Raw genomic sequence first — 20,535 nt, forward strand, 5'->3', positions numbered from 1 at the left:
CCCCATTGACCAAAATGTTCCTAAAGCCAGAGATACAACCTTGAGGCAAAAAAAAACCCACCCAGCAACTGCTGTATCCCCACTGTCTCTCTGCAGGAGAGCACAGACCAATATACAAAGAAAAAAAAATACCTAGACAATGAAAATGACCAATGGAGCCAGGAGCTGTACATCGCTTTAACAAGGAGTAGGTGGGACTGCAGTGGCATTACCTTGGGGTAGCCCATGGGCATGCATTGAAGGCAGCAGCTCTCTGCTTTGGCACAGTTTACTTAGCCGAGTGGCAGCAACAACTCAAAAAGTGAACGTTTCTCCTTGGGGGATGTAAAATTAGCATCCCAACATGCAGAGCTTGCTGGAGAAGCCGTTCCTCTGTGATGTAATTCTGCCAGCACTGCCCCCAGGAACTGCATGTGCAGCTTGAAGCGATCAGTAGGGGGGGAGGCATTAGCTGAAGGATTTAGTTAATTTTGAACATGCATTGGAAGACACTGATATCTTTAGCAACAGGCAGAAATGGTAATGACTCATTAATTCCACTCCTTATGAGCTCTACGTCCATGAAACCCATTTGCAAACTTCATGTGCAGCTGCTCTGTGATGAGCCCTTGCCTGTCCCACACTGTGGCCAATTAGTTTGAAGTTTTAATCAAGAAGTGTAGCTCACAAAGCCTGCAACAATCCCATCCACCTCTGCTAGTGGCTTCCTACAGCAGGAGAGGCAAGGAGCACACGGAGCCAACACCAGCCCTCCACATAGCTGTGCCATTGGGGCAGCCCCAGCAGTAAGGAAAAGGAAACCATTCCCAAACTGTATGTTGTTCTTCCATCTTCCATCTGTCCTTTGTTACTGTGCATCTGCAGACAAATTCCCTCTACCTGAGAAGTAACTAAAAGCAAGACAGGCAGCTGTAGATGCCACATGTTTATTGGTCCGTTCTAAGGAAGAATTACAGCCTTTGCATCTTGCTGCAGTACAGAATAAATAAAGCCATAAAAATAAAAACATGTGGTTAGATATTTTTGTACTGGTTCTACAAAGGGGTATATCTGCAAATAGAAAAATAGAAGAACCTTTGTTTATTCACGGCTCAGTGGTTATCAGAAAGGGATGAACCTGGAAGAAGAGGGGGGGGAGAAGTACTCTGGAATTTGACTGCTTATCCATTGCTGCTAGCAAGCCAAGGCCAGGCATAACCACATAAGGAAGAAAGACAACACGTTTCCAGCAACTCTTCCCCCATATTTCACGCCCACTCCTTGTGAAGCACAACTGGAAATCCCCAGTGCATACAAGGACCATGAAGAGCCAAGCACTGAGCCAGGCTGACCAGTGGTATATTGCATAGCCACTGCCTCAGATGTGGTGCCACGATCTCCTGGCTCCTGCCATGTTCAGACATTCAGCTGAACCGAGGGCAGTGGGGACAGGTAGAAACAGTCCTTGTCAGATATGAGCCAAGTGGAAGTATGCAACGCATCGATGGCAGGGAGAACTGAAACAAAAAAAAGCAGCTGTAAATTAAGATCTTAATGACACAGCCACACTGCTGCTACATCACCCAAACCACACTCAGTCCCTCCTGCCCTCAGTACTGCTCAGCTGAGAGTCATCCTGAGCAGCAACATGACTGGAGTCCACCTGACAGCCACAGAGCACTTTGGCTCTTTGAGCAGAGGTTCAGGCAAAGCCGTCTCCCATCTCTTTCCAAGTTCTGGCTTGCACGGACACAGTGGTGCAGAAAACAGAAGGTTCAGCTTTGGTCACTCCCAGGAAGTCTGTTGTGGACAGTCACATCAGTTCAACAGTCTCGTGTTCCCCATTTTCTTGCTGTACCATACAGCCGACCTTATTGTTGAAGAGACGAGACAGACTTCCCTTCTGAGAGCTCCTGCCCTGGGCACACCTCTCCTTCTTCCAACGCCGCTTATTTCTCTTGCAAATACCCCGGATGTCCCAAATCCTCAGTGTGCCATCGTGGGAGGCTGTGTACAGCAGCTCATTGTGGATCTGGAACAACAGGGTCACACAAGGCCAAGCTACAGCTCAGAATGTGCATAACCAAACCCCAAAATCAGAGCAAACACAGCTTGAACCGACACTTCGGACCTGATAGCTCATTCCAAGAGCTGGTATAAATTATCACAGAAACTGCTCAAGTGTGATGAGACATTACCAAGCCAGACCTCGTTTCTTAGCCACTCCATGGAGCCATAAAATATACACAGCAAGAATTATTTATAACTCACATCCACCAGAAAAGCAACGGGGAACTAACTCCTCAGTGTCACAGCAGGCTGTAGCCACACATTTCTGTGCCAGTTTCAGCCTTCTGGTTTTGAAGACAAAGACTGAGGCACCATCAAAATGCGTATCACTGAGCAGCGGATGGGGACAGGAATGCTCTCCTTATCACCTCCCTTCACTTTCTCCCCTTTTAGCCCTGAAACATCCGTGTCCATTGAGTCAAGACAATGTGCAAGTCCTTTTCAAGGATCTGGGTTAGCTTTAAGAAAAATGATAATGACTCTTCCATTTGTCTGGTGGGAGGTGCAGCAGACAGCAACACAGGGCTTCTCTGTCATCTTTACACCTATAGGAAAAATTATATGCTGGAGGCAACACTTCATATAGACTCCTATATAAAGGGTAGAACATGGTAATCACCACTAGCACCTCACTGAGAATAGAAAGGACAGTAAACAGTTGCTAGACTGCCTGTGAAGGGATGCTATATCTTGGGGGGCAAGGGGATGAATGCTGTATTTGTTCTATTTTGATAAGGAAGAAACTTGCATTCTGCACAAAGCACTGCAAATCCTCACCCTTGTGCAGCCTCCTGCTGAAGGGCTCTTGGAGTCCATCCCATACCCCTACACAGCTCTGTCATAGCATTTCTTATGACTGCTTATCTAACCTGACCTGAAAAGCCTCCCAGTGCTGATACAGAATTGCCCCTGAGGGTTCGTTCCATAGTTTTGCTTATCCTTACCAGAGTTTTCCTAAAATCACACTGGGGATATTTGCATCTATTCCATTTCATTTTATCCCAGAGCAGCACTCAACTGCTGCACGGTTCCCATGGAACACAAGGGAGCAAGCACAGGTGACAGATTCCCCACCTGGATGCAGTTGATGATGAATTTGTGTCCTCGGAAGATCTTCTGCAAGACACCACTCCTGGAATTGAAGGCTCGTGCACAGGCATCACCGCTGCCAGTGAACACTGCAACACAAGCACACAGCTCAGCACGCGGCCGGATAGGAGCAGCCACGAAAGGACAGCTCATGCCACTTCAGAAACACACCAAGAAGCGGTTCCCAAAGGAGCACGGCCATTCTGATTTCACCGCCCCCCAGCATGCTGCTGTTTTTATTCCCATTTCAAATGCACGGATTCTGCCCCGGCTTCATTAGAACACACCATGTTTCCCTGCCTGGGGGTCTCTGCAAGCAGTGGAGCCTTCAAGCGATTCAAGGCTCAGGCTACATACACAGCTCTGTGTCGGATGTCCAACCCCAAGTGCAGTCGGCTGGGTTCCTCCTGGGCACGCCTTTAAGGAGCACTTGGATATGGAAAAACCAGCCTCATTTTACACGGGCCTGCAGGCACTCAGTGGCCAACACAACCCTGAAAAAGCACTCATCCCATTCTGCAGATTGGTACCAGCAACACAAAGCACAGCACAAGGTATTTTTGCCAGTTAATGGAAGCCCCTTCCTATATTACACCCATGCAGAGAATAAGAAGCAATTAAGAGCTGCTTTCACCGTGCTGCTGTCACTTCATTCCAGCTATCAGGATTTTGGCTCTTGACAGACATCTCCTCCACCTTTTGAACTGTCACTCCAGATTTAGGAAGCCTCCCAGCAGCCCTGAGTTGTAAGGGAGAGCTGCTGGCATAACCCAGATTCAGCATTTAAACTATACAGACACCTCTATGAAGTAAACAAGCAAATATGTGTATATATCTCTCTATATATGTATATATCTCTCTATATATGTATATATACACACACATATACTACACATGTGTATATATATACATACATGTATATATACGTGTGTGTATATATATATATGTATGTATGTATTAGCAATTCATTTTTACTTATTTTTTACTTAAATTTCACAGCATCTTGGGAGAGTGGGCAGGTTTGGAATGCTCCCTTGGAGATTTGGGACAGGAAAAAAAAAGATATAAAATTAAATCTTAAATGACCACATACGTACTGTAGGAGAGAAATAACCACGATAAGATCATTAAGTAAACAGAACTGAGAGCAGCTGTAATACTGCCCATGCTTGTAATCATACACGTGTACAGAGGAAAGCCAATGGAAACACATTCTGATCATTTGGTGGCTCAGTTAGAATCAGAATGTACCCAAATTACGTTCAGACACATCCCTAACACTCTTCCATGATATGTATCCTACTCTTTAAGCGCAATAAATTCTCCTCGCTTGACGCACTGCTCTAGATTGAAAAGTGGGATCTTAAATAACACTGTGAGCACTTCTATCACACTATCAGGATGTTCTTCGCAGGTCTGACTAAATGCAGTAATACCAAATGCATTTTAAGAGTTATGGAAAAATAATGTATCCGCCTGGCAGGGATGCTGCAGAGGGATGAAGGGGAGGGAAATGGCATCAGATAATGAAACTTCTGTATGAGACTAACCTTCTTTATGGGGATTTTAGACACTCTGGTCAAGCTTGTACTAACGGCCTGAAAAGCAGCTCTGGGCATCTCATTAATGAAGGAGACAGTCTGCTGTCTGCTCAGAACAGATTCCTCACTGGATCAGGCCAGCATTTGCTTAGCGCAGTCATCTTGCTTGATGACAGTGTTTGGTTTCGTATCTTTCTAATGCGTACTATCTCACATTTGTCAGCCATTTATCACCATTATACCCATCATCTACCAGAAGAGATATTAAGGCCCTAATAGCAACCATTCGTTTGGTGTTACATGTTGGTCATATAGTCACAGAATCATAGAACAGCCTGGGTTGAAAAGCACCACAGAGATCATCCAGTTTCAACCCCCCTACTATATGCAGGGTCACCAACCAGCAGACCAGGCTGCCCAGAGCCACATCCAGCCTGGCCTTGAATGCCTCCAGGGATGGGGCATCCACAGCCTCCTTGGGCAACCTGTTCCAGTGCGACACCAGCCAGCCAAAAGTACAGAAATTGAGATCAGAAAAGCACTGCAGCTTTCTAGATTAGTTTTAGATTATTCATCCCTGTTACCTGGAGGAGAGAAATACTTGTTTGGGAAGTGAAGCAAACCGAGTCTAACAATCAGTGTCAGAATGAGACAGAGATGATGCACAGAGAGGTTTGGGCTGACCAAAGGAAAGCCAGGCAAGAGAGGGATTTAAAGAGCAGTTTCTTGGCTGGAATATGTAACGTCAACAAGAGAGAGCTATGCAAAGATACCTCTGTTAACAGGAGTATTGAAAGCAGAAAAGCTGAGTCTCATGCATTTGTAAGCAACACTCAGCTGCAGCAGAAAGGTGGTTTTGGGAACAACTAGATGCAGAAGGACAGGAAAAGGGAAAAGAATTTGTGCAAAATGAGTCTTGGAGATAGAATCCAAACAGAAACCCTGTTAGAAAGAGCAGAGAGGATTTGAGACAGTCTGGTTTGGGACAGTCTGTTAACAGTACTGACAAGGCAGCAGAGGGTGGCACAGGGCAGTGTATCCAGCAGCAGCACTTGCTGTCAGCAAGAGCAGCAGGCTGACAGACATTAGGCTGGTGAGGCTAAACCATGGCTGTGCAAACAACCCACAGACAGCTCTGGATTTAAGCCATTTCCCTTCGTAACACAAATAAAGCAAGTATTTCATGTGCTAGAAGAAGGTCAAGATGGAGGGAAGATCTAAGCTTCCCACACAGAGTAGCGCAGCAAATCTGATACTCAACATAAAAACGTGTTGGAGCCGAAAGAAGTGACACATTTTCAAGCCTCAAAACTACAGCATTCTCTATTAACAATCTTTGATCAAAGACGAACATCCCGAAGGAGACAAGGGACTGCTGAACATAGGAAAGGCAACTCACAGATCCCAGCGTGGTACTTCAAAGTGCTAACGCTGTGTTTGTGAGCCTTGTACGTCTGGATTCGCTCCCCAGTGTCCACTAACCAGCACTTCACTGTCCTGTCCGCGCTTCCTGAATACAAGTGCCGATTCACCAGCTGAAGGGAAGAGGGGAAAAAAAAAAAAGCATTAGCAACAGTCTCTTAGGCGTGTTGGTGTGAGCGCTGCATTGAGCTGACTCATCTGAACTCAGTTTCTGCCTGAACGGCCTCAAAAGAAGCCAACAAATGGTAGTTCCTGCAAAGTACGGACTGGGTTTTAATCCGTGGTTGGCAACCCTACCTGGGGTGGAGGGTTGGAACCTGATGGTCATTGAGGGCCCTTCCAACCCAAGCCATTCTGTGATAAACCGAATATAGCAGGATTACTCTGCACAAGGTCAATATATGGAAACACTAGCTCTTCCTTCAGTCCTGTGCCTTGGTTTCCAGAAGTCCTTCTTGGACTGTTTTCTGATGGTTAAATCATTAACTATTCTCACACAGGTTTTAAACATCTTCAACCAGATCACGTTCTGCTGGAGTTCAGAGCAAGCCAGCCTTTAAAATCCAAAGAGCAGCGCCCTGTTACACTAAGTCATCCATCCCACTGTGTAAAGTCATCAATGGTAGAGGAGGGGTTTTCCTTTCCACACAGACACAGCAGAGAACGGCAAAGGGAATAATTGCAGAAGGGAAAGAGAGACAGGGAGATGTAACAGACCTGTGTAGCACTATAAAACTTGCCAGGATACAGCAGTAGGCTATCTGAAGTGCACAGAGCCTGGCAACTTTGCAGGGAAACCCTCCACTGTGCAAAGAGAAATCCTGCATTCACGCTCATCTAGGGCAAGCAAAGTAGAGCTCTGAGCAGGCACCATTCTGCGCAGCTCTGTATACTGCTCCAAGCAGAGAGCTGGCCTGGCTGATGCCATCTGAAGGCAGTATAATGGAGTCAGCCAGTTAAGCACACACTCTCACAGCAATCATGAGCCAACTGGACCTGGGCGTTGCTCTTGGGTCACTTTCAGGGGACACCTTGCATTATAACCCCTTGATCCCCCCTCTTGGCGCTCTGTTTCTGTAAGCTTTAAATGTTTTTCCATTCTTTCCCATCTCCACTCCACTTTGAGAAGGTGTCATTTGTGAAAGGCATCATAAACGAGCAGAACTTGGCCCATGGGGCAGTTTTCACAGCTAAACGTCAAGAGGTTGTAAAACACATCAGCTGCTAAAAGTCAGCAGTACTTTGAAATGTCACATCCCATTACTTTTAAGCTGCGTTAGCAATGGCATTAATACTACATCTCTTTGAGGAAAGAGAAGGAATGGCCAGCAGCGCTAACGAAAAGCGAGAGCCGTAACAGCCTGAGGAAGGTAACCTGACCTTTCATTTCCAGGCTCAACATGAATGGGCACAACAAACATTGTCACATGGCCCCTGCTCAATGCGAGAGTTGTTTTGAGTTGAGATCCTGCTGGGCTGTTCCTGGCCAAGTCATCACATTTCTGCTTCAGACACACTCAGTGAAGAAGGGAAAGCATGGAGTTATAACCTCCTGCAGGTAAGTGCCACTCAGCGTTACCGGAACGTTAGGTTACGCCGCTTGAGTTCCACATCTAAGTGGGTGTGCAAATGCTGAAATGAAACAGAACAGCAGCACTTGCCTAGATTTTCTTCCTTGCTGGATATAAAAATATGTTAAATGACCTGGGCTACTCAGATAATTTATGCCACCGGGAACATAAGAACCATAAAAGCTTCCAACGCACGGAGACCTGCAGAGTCGGCAGCATGGCAACTCTCTTCATTAAGCCCCAGGTCTCTGTGCCACCCAAACTGCCCCCTAATACACCCATTTATTTCTCCTCCTCCCACTCCCCAGTTTAAGCAGGGGAGCAAAGGATTCTCAGCAACGCTTAGAAACAGAACTACAAACAGGTTAAACCATCTATCAGATGTCACAGACTAATAGCAATAGCTGTCACAGACTAAAAGCCAATAGCAAAGCCTGCTACATGCTCAGACTGTCACATTGCCTCTCATTTCCACGGGATTTTTAAAATGCAGAACACAGAATAGCTATTAGCAGGGAAACCCAATGAGAGTCATCAGCCCAAGCTGAAGCTGCAAATCAGACCTACCGCTGGTGATACGATGCAGGCATCGCCTCATGTGAATTGCTCTAAGTATCTACAGCTAAAATAGCCCCTTACAGACACTGAGGTCTGCTCCTAAATCAGACGTCCGAAGCAAATCACGCCTTAAAAGTGGCTCCTTGTCTCCCAGACAAGGATGGCTGTCTCAGCTGTAGACATCTATATCATGATGTCTACCTCTGATGAAATATCTCCTGCTTCACTTGATCAGATCCAAACAGATCCAGGTTACAGCTGCAACCTAAGCTACAGCACTTCAGATATCTATTACGTAGTCAACATCATCATCACCGACCCCAGCCCAAGCACCTGATGAGCAGGCATTCGCATTGTATAGCATAAAATACAATATAAAATAAATGCCTTCCCTACTTCACAGGTGGGGAACTGTGATACAGCGCACCTCAAGTCCCTGCTTAAAAAAACTGTCTTGAAATTTGCAGCACTGTAACTTCTGACTGCCAGGATCCCAGAGCACAGGATGCATTACACGCCTCAGGGCAGCTGTGATGAGCACCAGTGCACAGAGTCCATGAAGATGCCCAGGAGGGTATATGAAAACCAGCTGGGATTCTCACTGACAAGAGCAAGACAGAGGAACTGATCCAATCCGACCCACATCAAACCAGCAGTTCGACTCCAGAGCTCCTGTCAGAGCTGGCATCCAAAAGATGCACTTATCCCCCAGTGCAGACACAGCAGGCCTGGCTCTCAGCTCCCCAAGGCTGGACGCAGTGCACATATACCCCCATACTGGTACCCCCATACTGGGCACAGCAGGTTGCCAAAGCCCCATCCAGCCCGGCCCCGAGCACCTCCAGGGATGGGGCTCCCACAGCTCTGGACAGCAGTGCCAGTGCCTCACCACCCTCATCAGGAAGAACTTCTTCCTAATATCCAATCCAAAACCTACCCTTTCTTAATTTAAAGCCATTTCTCTTTGTCCTGTCACAAGGAAGCATCCACAGTCGCTGTTCCTTGGCTTAAATACCCCTGCTAACACATTAGACTCAGCAGATCAGCTCCCAGGACAACTTCATCACCAGAATGCAAGACCATGCTGCACCTTTGGCAGGAGCAAGGCCTCCCCAGTGCCAAGACCAGCACCCATTTTTGTGCACGGGCATTCAGGTGCAGTCATTTTCAGCCAATACTCATGAGCTTACAAGCCCTCCATCCCTAACTACCAGGCCTTTTTCCCCCCCCCTTTTATCTCCAAAGCTCCAAAACCCACACTCAATTCTCTAACCCCAGTCCTATTCTTATTAAATAATTTAACTTTCTTATAATTTAGAAGGAAAATGGTAAAATTTCACCCAACAGATTTTCCAAATACAGCCAAGCCTGTCAAATCCTGGCCTAAAAACCATCAGCAGAAACAGTTACATATTCTAATCTGCAAATGCCTGGAGAACCGGTGGTATTTTCAGAGCTGTATTTTCCTTGGCTGGCTCCTGAGTGCTCTGTTCACTTTGGATCACTGCCCAACAAAGTTCCTGACAAGGAAAAGCACGGCAAGGCAAGGACACCTGGAGCGGAGCAGACAACACACAACAGATCTGCAGCTTGGGTACTAATGAGCTGTGCGGATACTTCAAACCCAAGGAGCTTCAGAAGAATAAAAGAAAGCTAATGGCAATCAGATGACCAGTTTTAAAGCCTCAGCCAGACGGGGGGAAGAAAAAAAAGTCACCGCATTGATAGCTTTAATTCTGGACTATTCATTGTTCTCATCGTGCTGAGGGACTTTGCTTTTCACCAGATGAAACGCTGAGACACGAGAATGAGGCACAGTTGTCTCAGTCCTCCAGCAATGTCCTGGAGATGTACTGTTGATGTACCATGACAAAGTTTGCTCAGACTGGTTTTTAACAGCCAAGTTACAGCACTGGTAAAAGAAAGGCTGCAAACACTCAAGTAGTTACAGGTTTCACCATAAAAAATTGCCTGTTTTATTCAATCCTGATGTTGCTCACAGCCCCTAAACATGCCACAGCTCAAATAAATAAGCATAGCTAGGGTTGGTCTCTCCAGACAGTCACAACCCTACTGCTCCACGAGCTTGGCTGAGCTGAGCACATGCAACAGCTTAAGACAATTTCCACCTGCATTAATGCCAAGAAAGTCAGCAAGAGTTGTGTAGCAGGTTATACAACCTACAGCTTATAGGAACAGACTTTGCTCTCCAAATTAACCTTTGCTATAAGACAACTTAACTTTCATCCAAGGAGAGGCCATTAGCTCAGCAATTGGATCAGGCACATCATCTTGCTGCAGATCACTGTGCTCAGGCAGGCTCCCAGGAAGGCAAGTTCCCATCAGCACACTTCCCATTGCCAGCTTTCTCTCGACAAGGGGTCAGTGCTCCTGCAACCTGTCAGCTGGGTCTTCTGTTCACAGCTGCTCCCAAGCTAGACATCACCAACTTGGAGCAGTCTCAAGTTACAGCCATGTGAGCCTTCCGCTGAGTTAGACTTTCAGGATCCCATTCAAACCACATTCATTTTAGCGAGCTAAATAACTCCCTGTGGGCAAGAAATGGTTTTGTTTTTTGGTTGTTGTTGTTTTTTCTAAAACTGAGAATCCATCCAGAGTGGGCTCTGGCTGCTAGAGAACGTTCTTCAGCTTCACTGCTGAAAACACACTCCTTTTCTAAAGGTGCTGAACACGTTCAGATCCCCCCTAACTCATCCTGTGATGAACGACGCAACAGGCAAATTACCCAAAAGTGCCCACAATTTCATTGGTGCAATGAGAAAAATAACCCGTCCCCGCGATCACAATAGCCAAGTGTGTAAATGGAGCTCAGGCAGTGGGTTTGCTCAAAGCATTCTTCTCTTCTAGCCAGCTTTAAAAGACAACGAAGGGGAATGCTCCCAACAAAGGATCTTTTGCAGGAAAACCAGAAGCGAGTCCTTGCCCACTCATGTTCATTTAAAACTCCTCTTGCAATTCTCATCCTTGTAAGAATGCTCGCTGTAGAATCCAAGCTAAATACCAGGCTGGATCATTTCTCTCTGCCAGCTTTTGGCAGCACAAGTTCGATAAATACTCGGTCTGAACAATCAGCTAAGGACAAAGCAATCCTTGTAAACAGTTTGCAAAACCACTTTGGAGACATTTAGAATAACACACACAAGAAAATATTCAGGCCAGGGTTATTCAGCCTGCTGCAGGCAGTGGTGTTCAGGGGAAACGTCCGTCTGATTATGAATTACAAACCCTGGTCTTCAGCCGGGCCTGAAGTGTCTTAGTGGAAGAAATAGAATGAGCTGTGTGATTACACTCAGCCCACCCTTGCTTTTTCCCCATTGCTTCCTGTAAAATCACATCATTGGCTCTTACATGGAGAGAGAGCACTCAGAGCAGCTGCTGTCCCTCGCCTGCCAAGCTAGCAATGCAGTGCAGAAGAAGCATGAGAAAAAGAGTGCTGGCTGCTGTACCAATGGTTACCTTGCCTGACGACGTGAGGGAAGGAGTCAAGGCTGCCAAGGCACCTCACATGCAGAAAGTCTACTGGCAAAGCTTCTGTCAGCTGAATTGGGACGGTGGAAGGAAGAATGGCGTTACACAAAGCTGGCACCTGCAGCTGTTATGAGTGCAGGCCACACTCTGTGATTCAGGCCTGGGAAAGCAGGAGAGGTCACGCAGAAGATCAGAAATGCTCACTCTCCTCACCCTGTTGTCCATGATCACCAAGAACAGGGGAAAAGGGAAAGCCAAAAGCCAACCAGTGTTTTCTGGCCTTCCACGCCAGGTTAGAGTATTCACGCTCCTCTAATGCATGCTGGATGGCAATGGTACCTAGAGGATCCTGGAGCAGTTGAGGAGCATTCAAAATCAGAACGTGACTGTGCCATCATATCTCTGCTCTTCACTCACTGGCCATTCAGGAAGGGAAAATATGGGTGTATCTATGGATACCTACCCTGAAAGGCTCTCCTAGGGAGCTCCATTCACTGCTACAGAAACGCTATTGGTATTTACTGGAAAGTCATGGAAACTGGCCAGGCCAGCCCAGACCTTACCTGCAGCAGATCAGAACATCCTGAGGCACTCCTATTAATACAGTATAAGTAGTCACACTCTTTGTGTCCTGTCTGGGACAAGATACCACACGGAACTCCATTTCCAAATGTTCTGAATGGCCAGCCTCCCTTAGGAACCTTTATTTGCATACATGCACTGAAAATAAGTACTTTTTTTTTTATTTTTTTACCCCTTTAGTAATGTTAACAACTACCTTTAAAGGCCAGTATCAGCTCAGCTCCTCCAGGACAAGGGAGTAAAAATGTGGTGTAATTAGAAGCTCACTCTCACGCTCTGAAGAAACTGAGCTACTGCCAACAATTAAAGCTGTCTGCTGGCTACTGTGAGTGACTCACAACCACCTCCGAGACCTCCAGGACACAGGGTTTGAAAAACACGACGCTAAACTCCCTGACACAGATTGCAGCTCTGCCACAAAGGAGGCCGGGGCAAAGGCGGCTCCAAAGGTTCCTGGAGAGCAAAATTATTAAAATCAAAAGCAAAATAAAGAAACACAGCAAAAAAAAAGAGAAAGCAACCAACCAACCAAAAAGCAAAACACAAGGAAACTGCACACACCTCTGCTCAGGAAGTTTCCCTTCTGTTGTCACATCTTTGTATGGATTCTTGTGATTGACCCCTTTCTAAAAAGAACGAAAATACCACGTGGGCTGTGCTGAGAGGCAGCCAAGTGGAACAGAAGGGCTAGTGTTGAACCCAACAAGGAAGAGCGAGGGATTAGAAAAGACTGACAGGCTAAAGCTATTCAACAGCACTACAGCGAGTGATTGAGCTGGGCTAAGTTCTAGGGCAGCGTGTACCCAGTTGGACTCCTCCAGTTTCAGCCATCAAATGATGACTGGAGAAGCAAACGGCTACCAGTTACTCACGGCTACAAGCTGAGGGTTTGGCCAGGACCATTGTCAGCACAGCCTTGGCAGCAGCAGACTTGTCTACTTTGAATTGTTCAGGCCTTCCAAAGAGATGTGTTGGTTTTGCTTTTCTCCTCTCCTACAAGAAGTTCTGTTTGTTTAAAACCATTGTTGAATGCTGTGCTCGCAAGGAGGGAAGCACTGCTCATTCTGGAGCATTCAAAGAGTGTAATTGAATTTCCCAGGCTTCTGGGAGAGGGTCAAGCCAGTTTTGTGTAACAATTTCAGTAAGAGCCCAATTAAATTAAAGCAAGCTCTGTTGTTGCCAATCTGTGTCTTGGAGAAAGGTTGCAATTAAACGGTAAAACATAGAGTGACACTAAGAACAGCAACATATTCACTTGAGCATCCTCAAAGTGCATAACCACAATCTCAGAATGTACCCAAGCAAGCCAAACGTTACTCCAGGGCAACACAACTTAGTTCTTTCTCCTTTCTAAAACCAAAGGAAAATAGAATTCCTTCAGTATTACTGGGTCTTCAGCCTGCTAGTGTCAGCTGGGACTATCTTCTTTAGAAACAGAGGCAACATTTATTAAACAGCTATTAAAAATACATACTGTAGCCTCTGCAAAGGAAAAGAGGCATAAACAAGAAAAATAGTGAGAAAAAAAAAAACCTTGTGTAAGTTAATACAGCACATCTAATTAAAAGCACTTAGGTTTACTGACCTGAAATTAACTTACAGACCATCATACACGTTCCTTAAATATTCCATTAATACCATCTGGTGAATGGGCAAGTACTTATGCCATAGTTCCCTTTTGTCTTCTCCATCTCCCTAAATCCATTCCCTCCCTTGTAATGTTAATAAACCTGGCAACCTTCACCAGAAAAATGCCACAAACAGAAAAACAAGGTACAGTTCTTCGAGTCATATTACAATTATTCCCCCTCCTTCACTCTTTCCCATTCTCTCTCCCAGGCTCTACTTCTCTTTTCCACTTTCCTTGCCCATTCTCTCATTTGGTGGTCTCCATCTCCCTTTCTTTCCTCATCTTATGTTTGTGTGCGTGGTTTTAACAGCAGGATTTCTTCCAGCTTTATGCTTTCCTATCATCTCTTGTTCAAAATTTTGCATCAGATATCTGATTTACTCTGATTTTTACTCCCCCACTTTTTAAGTTACCCATCCCTGTGTCAGCTTCGTTGCACCAACAGCTCAGGTTATTTCTCTTCAAAGCCTGATGGCCCAATGCACGCAACCTTGCTCAGAAGAAGAGTGCTCCAAAACACTCCACACAAACTTCAAGACCAAGGGGTACCTAAATAAATACTGAGCTAGAAGTTAGACCAGGACAACCACTGCAAGCCAAGAGGATACCAGGACATCCTTCAGAGAAAGCGCTGTTCCAAGATTGCAAGGCATAATTATTCTGTTATTATATGAATGATGAAGAACATCGTTTACAACGTGTCTCAGAAGAGCTTCTCTGTGAGTGAGAAGACAGTTGGGACCCACGCAGATTAGGAGGCAGATAGCTCCTTAGAATGGCTCTTGGTTGCACCAGGGTAAGTTTAGGTTGGATATCAGGGAAAACTTCTTTACAGAAAGGGTTGTTAAGCACTGCAATAGGCTCCCCAGGGAGGTGGTTGAGTCACCATCCCTGGATGTGTTTAAAAACGTTTGGATGTGGTGTTCAGGGACGTGATTTCAGGTTGTTGGAGTAATATGGTTGGGCTGTGGTCAGACTTGATGACCTTTGAGGTCTTTTCCAACCCGAGCAATTCTATATTCTTACCTCCAGGCAAATTATCGATCCTTGATGCTCTTTGAACACTTTCAGCTGCTCGCCAGTAACAATATTCCATGTTCGAATGGTATAGTCCGTGCTGCCAGAAAACAGCTCCCTGTTTGGTGCGTCAAGTATAAGGCATAAGACAGCCCCAGTGTGTCCCAGCAGAGTCTGGTAACAGCGCCCGCTGGACACCCACCAGACCTTTACAGTGCAGTCCGTGCTACCTGTCACTAGAAGGTCTCTGCTTACTCTCTCCTCCTCCTCCTCTTCCTCCTCCTCCTCTTCAAGGACGTCCTTGGAGGAATAGTGAGCCAAAGTCAGGACACAATTCCGATGGCCCCGGAATTCCTGGATTTGTTTCTCCTTGTCCACACTCCAGCAGCGGGCCGTCCTGTCATAGGAGCCACTAAACAGATAGTCTTTGGCAACCAGGATCCTGCAAAATATATATACATTAATAGTAACATTCTTTTCACCTTTTTTTTTTTGTAATTATTTCAATGCTAAGCACACTGAAGCTTGAAACAATAGCACGAACTCAGCACACATACCTCTGATTCAGCCGCTCTGTTTAAAACACACTGTTTATAACCACACGTTTTTTGTTTGTTTGTTTGACACCAGACCCATCTCTGTTTTACTTTCGAAAAGACTTCATTCAGGTACACCAGTGCGGATATTTTAGCACTGCAGCTTTGAGCTGTGCTTCTCTAAAATCATAGAATGGCCTGGGTTGAAAAGGACCACAATGCTCATCCAGTTCCAACCCCCCTGCTATGTGCAGGGTCTCCAACCAGCAGACCAGGCTGCCCAGAGCCACATCCAGCCTGGCCTTGAATGCCTCCAGGGATGGGGTATCCACAACCTCCTTGGGCAGCCTGTTCCAGTGCGAACTAAAGAGCAAATCAGAGATTACAGCTCAAGAATTCAGCTTACTGGGCCTCCATAATAATGAAGCGTAGCTGCACAAACACTTAACGGATAACAGTACAATCTCTGCGGTCTGTGTTTCTAAACTGGGAATAGAGAACATCACAACCCATCTTTTTTACACGCTGAGTTTGGTCCTCTGGAACCTTTCAAACTGGCAACAAAGACAGATGAATAGGGAGCACACTTCCAACTTGCTGATTCAAGTAAATCAGGCCAGTGCCAGAACACAGGCAGAGCCAGCCTTCCTAACTACTTAAAGCATCCAGCTACACACCTTTTGTGCTCTGAGTTTGGTAACGAACAGCAAAACAGTATTAAAATAAACCTTTGACTGATGGTTCCATTTGCGATTAAGTAAAGCCATCCCAACAAAACCAACAAGCCAATCCACTGTGGACAATCAGATTAACACCAAACTCCGCTTGCATAAGGAGGAATGGCGATTCCAGAAACAGCCCTGACTTTATTCCCCTCAGTGACTCAAAGGTTTGACGTGATGTTTTCACATCTATTTACCAAAAGCATCTGCTATCAATTGAACAGTTTCTTCTGGAATGTCATGGCTGGTGCTGGGTTCAATTCCCCTGCCGTGTGCCTTTCAGCCCTCTCCTATCTGCCGTCTATGGCTGCGTCAGCGCTGTTGCTAGGAAAACGAATCATTACAGCACAGAACACGTGGAGCATGCACCCAAAGGTTTACACAACCTGTTTTGTTAGCGTAGCCATGGAAAACTGCAGCAAAACGACCATCCGTGCGATAAGAGATTACAGGAACACAATGGAAGAACTCCAGGGAACCAACCTGTTCACAATGGAGGTGTGCCCTCGGTAAATGGCCAGGCACTGGCCTGTCACCACGTCCCACTTTCGAATGGTATGATCTGCACTGCACGTGAAGGCAGCCTCGTTTTCTAGGTGGCAAAAGGTGATGTAACTCTCGTGTCCTAGGAATGAGAGCAGAAATAGCAGCTCAAGCATGGTGCCTGCAAGCAGGGAGGACTGGGTGAGCTCTTCAGCTGGACCGAGAGCACAGAAAACAAGCAGACTGGAACTCCCATTCTTCACATGCAAGGATTTGTGTAAAACAGCACTTTTAATTACCAGGAGAAGATTCCACTTCATTGTCACACCGATTCACTGGAAGAGTAAAACAGTACAGCTGAGCTGCCTGGTTAGAGGAGCTGTATCAAAACACGATGAGCTGAACTGGTGTCCATATAATAACATTTGCACTACTGCAGTTTAAAACTGGCAACTGGGGGTTGGGGGGGGGGGGAAGGTTTGTTAATCCACTTTGTATACAGAAATGTGTTTGCTTCCTGCTAAAGTCAGGGAAAAGGCTGCATTTCAACACAGCCCACTGACTGTTGGGACACAAACAGTCCTAAGCTGAAGCATGAAGCTATGGAACAAGGAAGAGACGTAAGCCTCACCAGCAAGCTTAGTTTCATTGTCCAAGCAGAATGAAATGCAAACAAAAGAGCATAATTGGTAAAAAGTCAGCCAGTGTTTTCCCCATTGTGATTAATAACATGAGTGAAAACAGTTTTCAGGATATCAGTATACCTTTAGGAAATGACACAGAAAGAAAGAATGAGATTTATTTATACAGTCACCCATCACGGTAACAGATGAGACAGAACGTTCCTACGCTCCTTTGGAGTTAGATATCTAGACTTTAAGATTTCAAGGTCAGAACTGATTCTTCTGAAGCATCCCAAGAGACTCTGGCTGCAGCCAGCAGGCCTTAATGCGATTTAAATGCATATACGTGGAAAGGAGAAATGTAATTAAAAAGAGAGAGAAACAGAGATGCTAGGAAAACAGAATGTTGTACAGCAGAGATGTTAAAGAACTGAGGGAAAGCGTGCTGCCCAGTAAAGCACTGACATCAAAAAGTGATTTTATTACAACTCTTATGATTGAAAGCCCTTTTAGTGACCAGCAAATAGAATCTACACTCCAGACACACACAGCCTTCATTTTTCTTTTAGGTAAATCCATCAGATACAGTAAATTACATAGGCTGTATGCAAGCTCTGCCCAGCCTCACATGTTTGTGGCAATGCTTTTCAAAGCAGCTTATCTTGGGCAGGTTTCAACCTGCAGCATTTCTCTCGCAGCAGCATCCAACCCCACTCTGAGAAGACCAAAGCAGCACTTTGGTCACTGCAGTACAGTCTGTCACTCAGAATATAACCATCCCTAACAGTTACACAGAGCTCGTCCAAATCCCTTGTGGCAGATAAGGTCCAGTTGATGGTCTGGTGATGGTCTGCCACCACACAAGTCTGCTGGTTATGCTGTGGTACGAGCTGGAAACTGTTCTAGATATGGGCTGATCAGTAATTACAGCTTTTCAATGTGAATTTACACAAGGGTAGCATAAGAACATAAACATAACATACATAGAGTTATCCGACGCGATGGGTCATTCACAAACCACCTAGCCAACCTTCTTTAAAGCTCACCCCAAACACCAGCAGTTCATAAGCCACACACTGAGTACTACCCAGCACACTTATCTCCCCAGCTGAAAGTTAATTGTTGCTTTAAGTGGATTTCTAAGCCCTAAGCAAACACAGCAAGTCTTCCAGGAGACACAGGATGTGGGGGCACAGACAATACTTGGTCGTTAAAAAAAACAACAGCAAACAAAAAAATCCCAACAATGTTAATTTTTGGAAGAAGAAAGGATGAGAAATTGCAAATGTAAGAGTTGGGTGGTTGGTTCTCTGCTATATTAAGAGAACAAGAACAGGAGTGAATGAGGATATAAGCCATCTTCGGCCCCCAGCGTGGTTCCTGCATGGCTGTGCTTTCTGCAGAGCTTTTTCTCTTGGTTATTCATAAGGACAGCAGATTCTGTTACAAATGCAAAACCAGTTCAGAATTCAAAACTCCGGCGATGGACACATCTGTGTGCCAAAGGCAGAGCTCTGCGGAGAAAGAAAAGGCTCTATTCAACAAGGTTTCTTCGCAGAGTTCCGGGCCAAGAGGTTCTATAGAAAGAACACCTGGAAAACGAGACGATTAAAGGCACCCAAGTAACGTGGAGAGTGAGAGAGGCGATAAGGAGGAGGTCGGAGCGCCTACCTTGGAAGTGGCCGTGGCACTGACTGTCGGCCGTGCTCCAGAGCCGCGCCGTGCCGTCCTCGCTGCCCGTCAGCAGCCGCTGCCCGTCGGGGCTGAGGCTCAGCCAGTTGATGCCTCCCTGGTGATCGGCGCACACCTTCACGGCCGAGCCGCCGTTCCCCATTGCCGGCGCTGCCCACGAAGGCTGCGGGTCAGCAGGTCGCCTCGCAGCCCCGCGCTCCGGGCCTCATCTCCCACCGTCCGCCTTCAGCCATGTACCTCACCGAGGGAAAGGCGGCTGGGGGGGGACACAGAGCGGGGGACGGGGACGCGTTGAGTCATCGGATCTCCTCCGTGCATACACCGCTTTCCTCAGTCAGGACGCGTTCGTGCTCTGGAGCACCTCTTCCTCCGCATAAAAGCCTACGGCGGAAGATCGCGGGGCCTCCCGTGGCCTTCCATCCCTCCGCCAACACAAGGGCACGTCCGACCGCCGGGACGGCACCGAGCCCTCCCCGGCCACCCGCCGCCCCGCACCGCGGCACGCGGCCACGCTTCTTCTCCTTCAGCCTCCTCAACGCCGACGAGCTCAGGCAGCCCCAGCGCCCGCCCGCGCCCCCCCACGGCCGCCCGTACCCCTCACGTCCGCCGCGGGCTGACCGCAGCGCCCCGCAGCCCCGCCGCCATCCCCGCCCTCACCGTTCCCTCACCGCCCCGGACGCGGCTCCGGGCTGCAGCGGGACGGGGGAGCCGCCCCCAGCCGGTGCTGCGCGGGGAGGGCCGAAGCGGACGCCGCGCTCCCCTCGGGCCACCCCGGGGTGGGTCCCCAACGCCGGCTCTCCTCCCTCCATGTTAGAGCCGCTTCCCCGGGGCGGGACGGCGCGGCCTCCCCTCTCCCCAGCCCGTGCCGCTCCCTCGCTTTGTGCCCCCTCCGCCTCTCCTTCTTCTTTTTCTTCCTTCAGGGAAAATAGGCACCCCCGGCCCGCCTGCCTCCCCTTACCGCCTTTCAGTTCCCCGGCTTTCCTTCCTCGTGGAGGCTCCAGCCCTCGGCTCTCTCAGCCCCGTGCTCCCCGGGAGAGGAGGGAGGGGGCGAGCTGGGGGCTGGCTTTGAGGGAAGCCATCGCCTTTTGTTCCTCCTCTCGCCCTCATCCCTAAGGATGAGCTGCGGCTGTGCCGCTCCTCAGGAGGACACCAAAAATTCTGCTCGTCGCCAAAACGCTGAGGGCTGTTGCTCATTAGTGCAGTCCCTCACTGCAAGCCAGGCAGGCAGCAGAGCCCCTGCCTCCATAACATCACAGAATCATTAATGTTGGAAAAGACCACTAAGATCGCCAGGTCCAACCCGTCCCACTGTGCCCACTGACCGTAGTGCCACAGTGCCACATCTCTGTGGGTCTGGAGCAGCTCCGGGGATGGTGACTGCACCACCTCCTTGGGCAGCTGTGCCACCCACTGCAGCACCACTCCTTCTGAGAAGAGGCTTTTCCAAAAATCCAACCTGAACCTCCCCTGCTGCAATTTCAGGCCATTCCTTCTCATCCTATTGCTGTTATATGGGAGCAGAGGCTGACCC

General features: G+C 47.4%; 1 protein-coding gene across 8 annotated transcripts; it reads right to left on the minus strand.

Moving 5' to 3' along the window:
* Positions 1-910: 910 nt before the first annotated feature.
* WDR86 (WD repeat domain 86) lies at positions 911-20,034 on the minus strand. 8 transcript variants are annotated; one of them, XM_004939130.5, is made up of 7 exons: positions 19,963-20,034; positions 18,984-19,260; positions 16,690-16,831; positions 14,958-15,390; positions 6,079-6,214; positions 3,124-3,227; positions 911-2,011 (listed from the first exon to the last, which is right to left on the minus strand). In XM_004939130.5, the coding sequence occupies exons 2-7, from the start codon at positions 19,144-19,146 to the stop codon at positions 1,793-1,795; spliced, it is 1,197 nt and encodes a 398-aa protein (XP_004939187.1). In that variant the 5' UTR covers positions 19,147-19,260; positions 19,963-20,034; the 3' UTR covers positions 911-1,792. The 8 variants fall into 8 exon arrangements, with proteins under 8 accessions (XP_004939187.1, XP_046786607.1, XP_001233535.2 ...); XM_046930651.1 differs by having other exon boundaries at positions 911-2,594; XM_001233534.7 differs by having other exon boundaries at positions 18,984-19,385.
* Between the last annotated feature and the right edge of the window lie 501 nt (positions 20,035-20,535).

This window comes from Gallus gallus, chromosome 2 (genome assembly GCF_016699485.2).
Source record: "Gallus gallus isolate bGalGal1 chromosome 2, bGalGal1.mat.broiler.GRCg7b, whole genome shotgun sequence".
Lineage (NCBI taxonomy): Eukaryota > Metazoa > Chordata > Aves > Galliformes > Phasianidae > Gallus > Gallus gallus.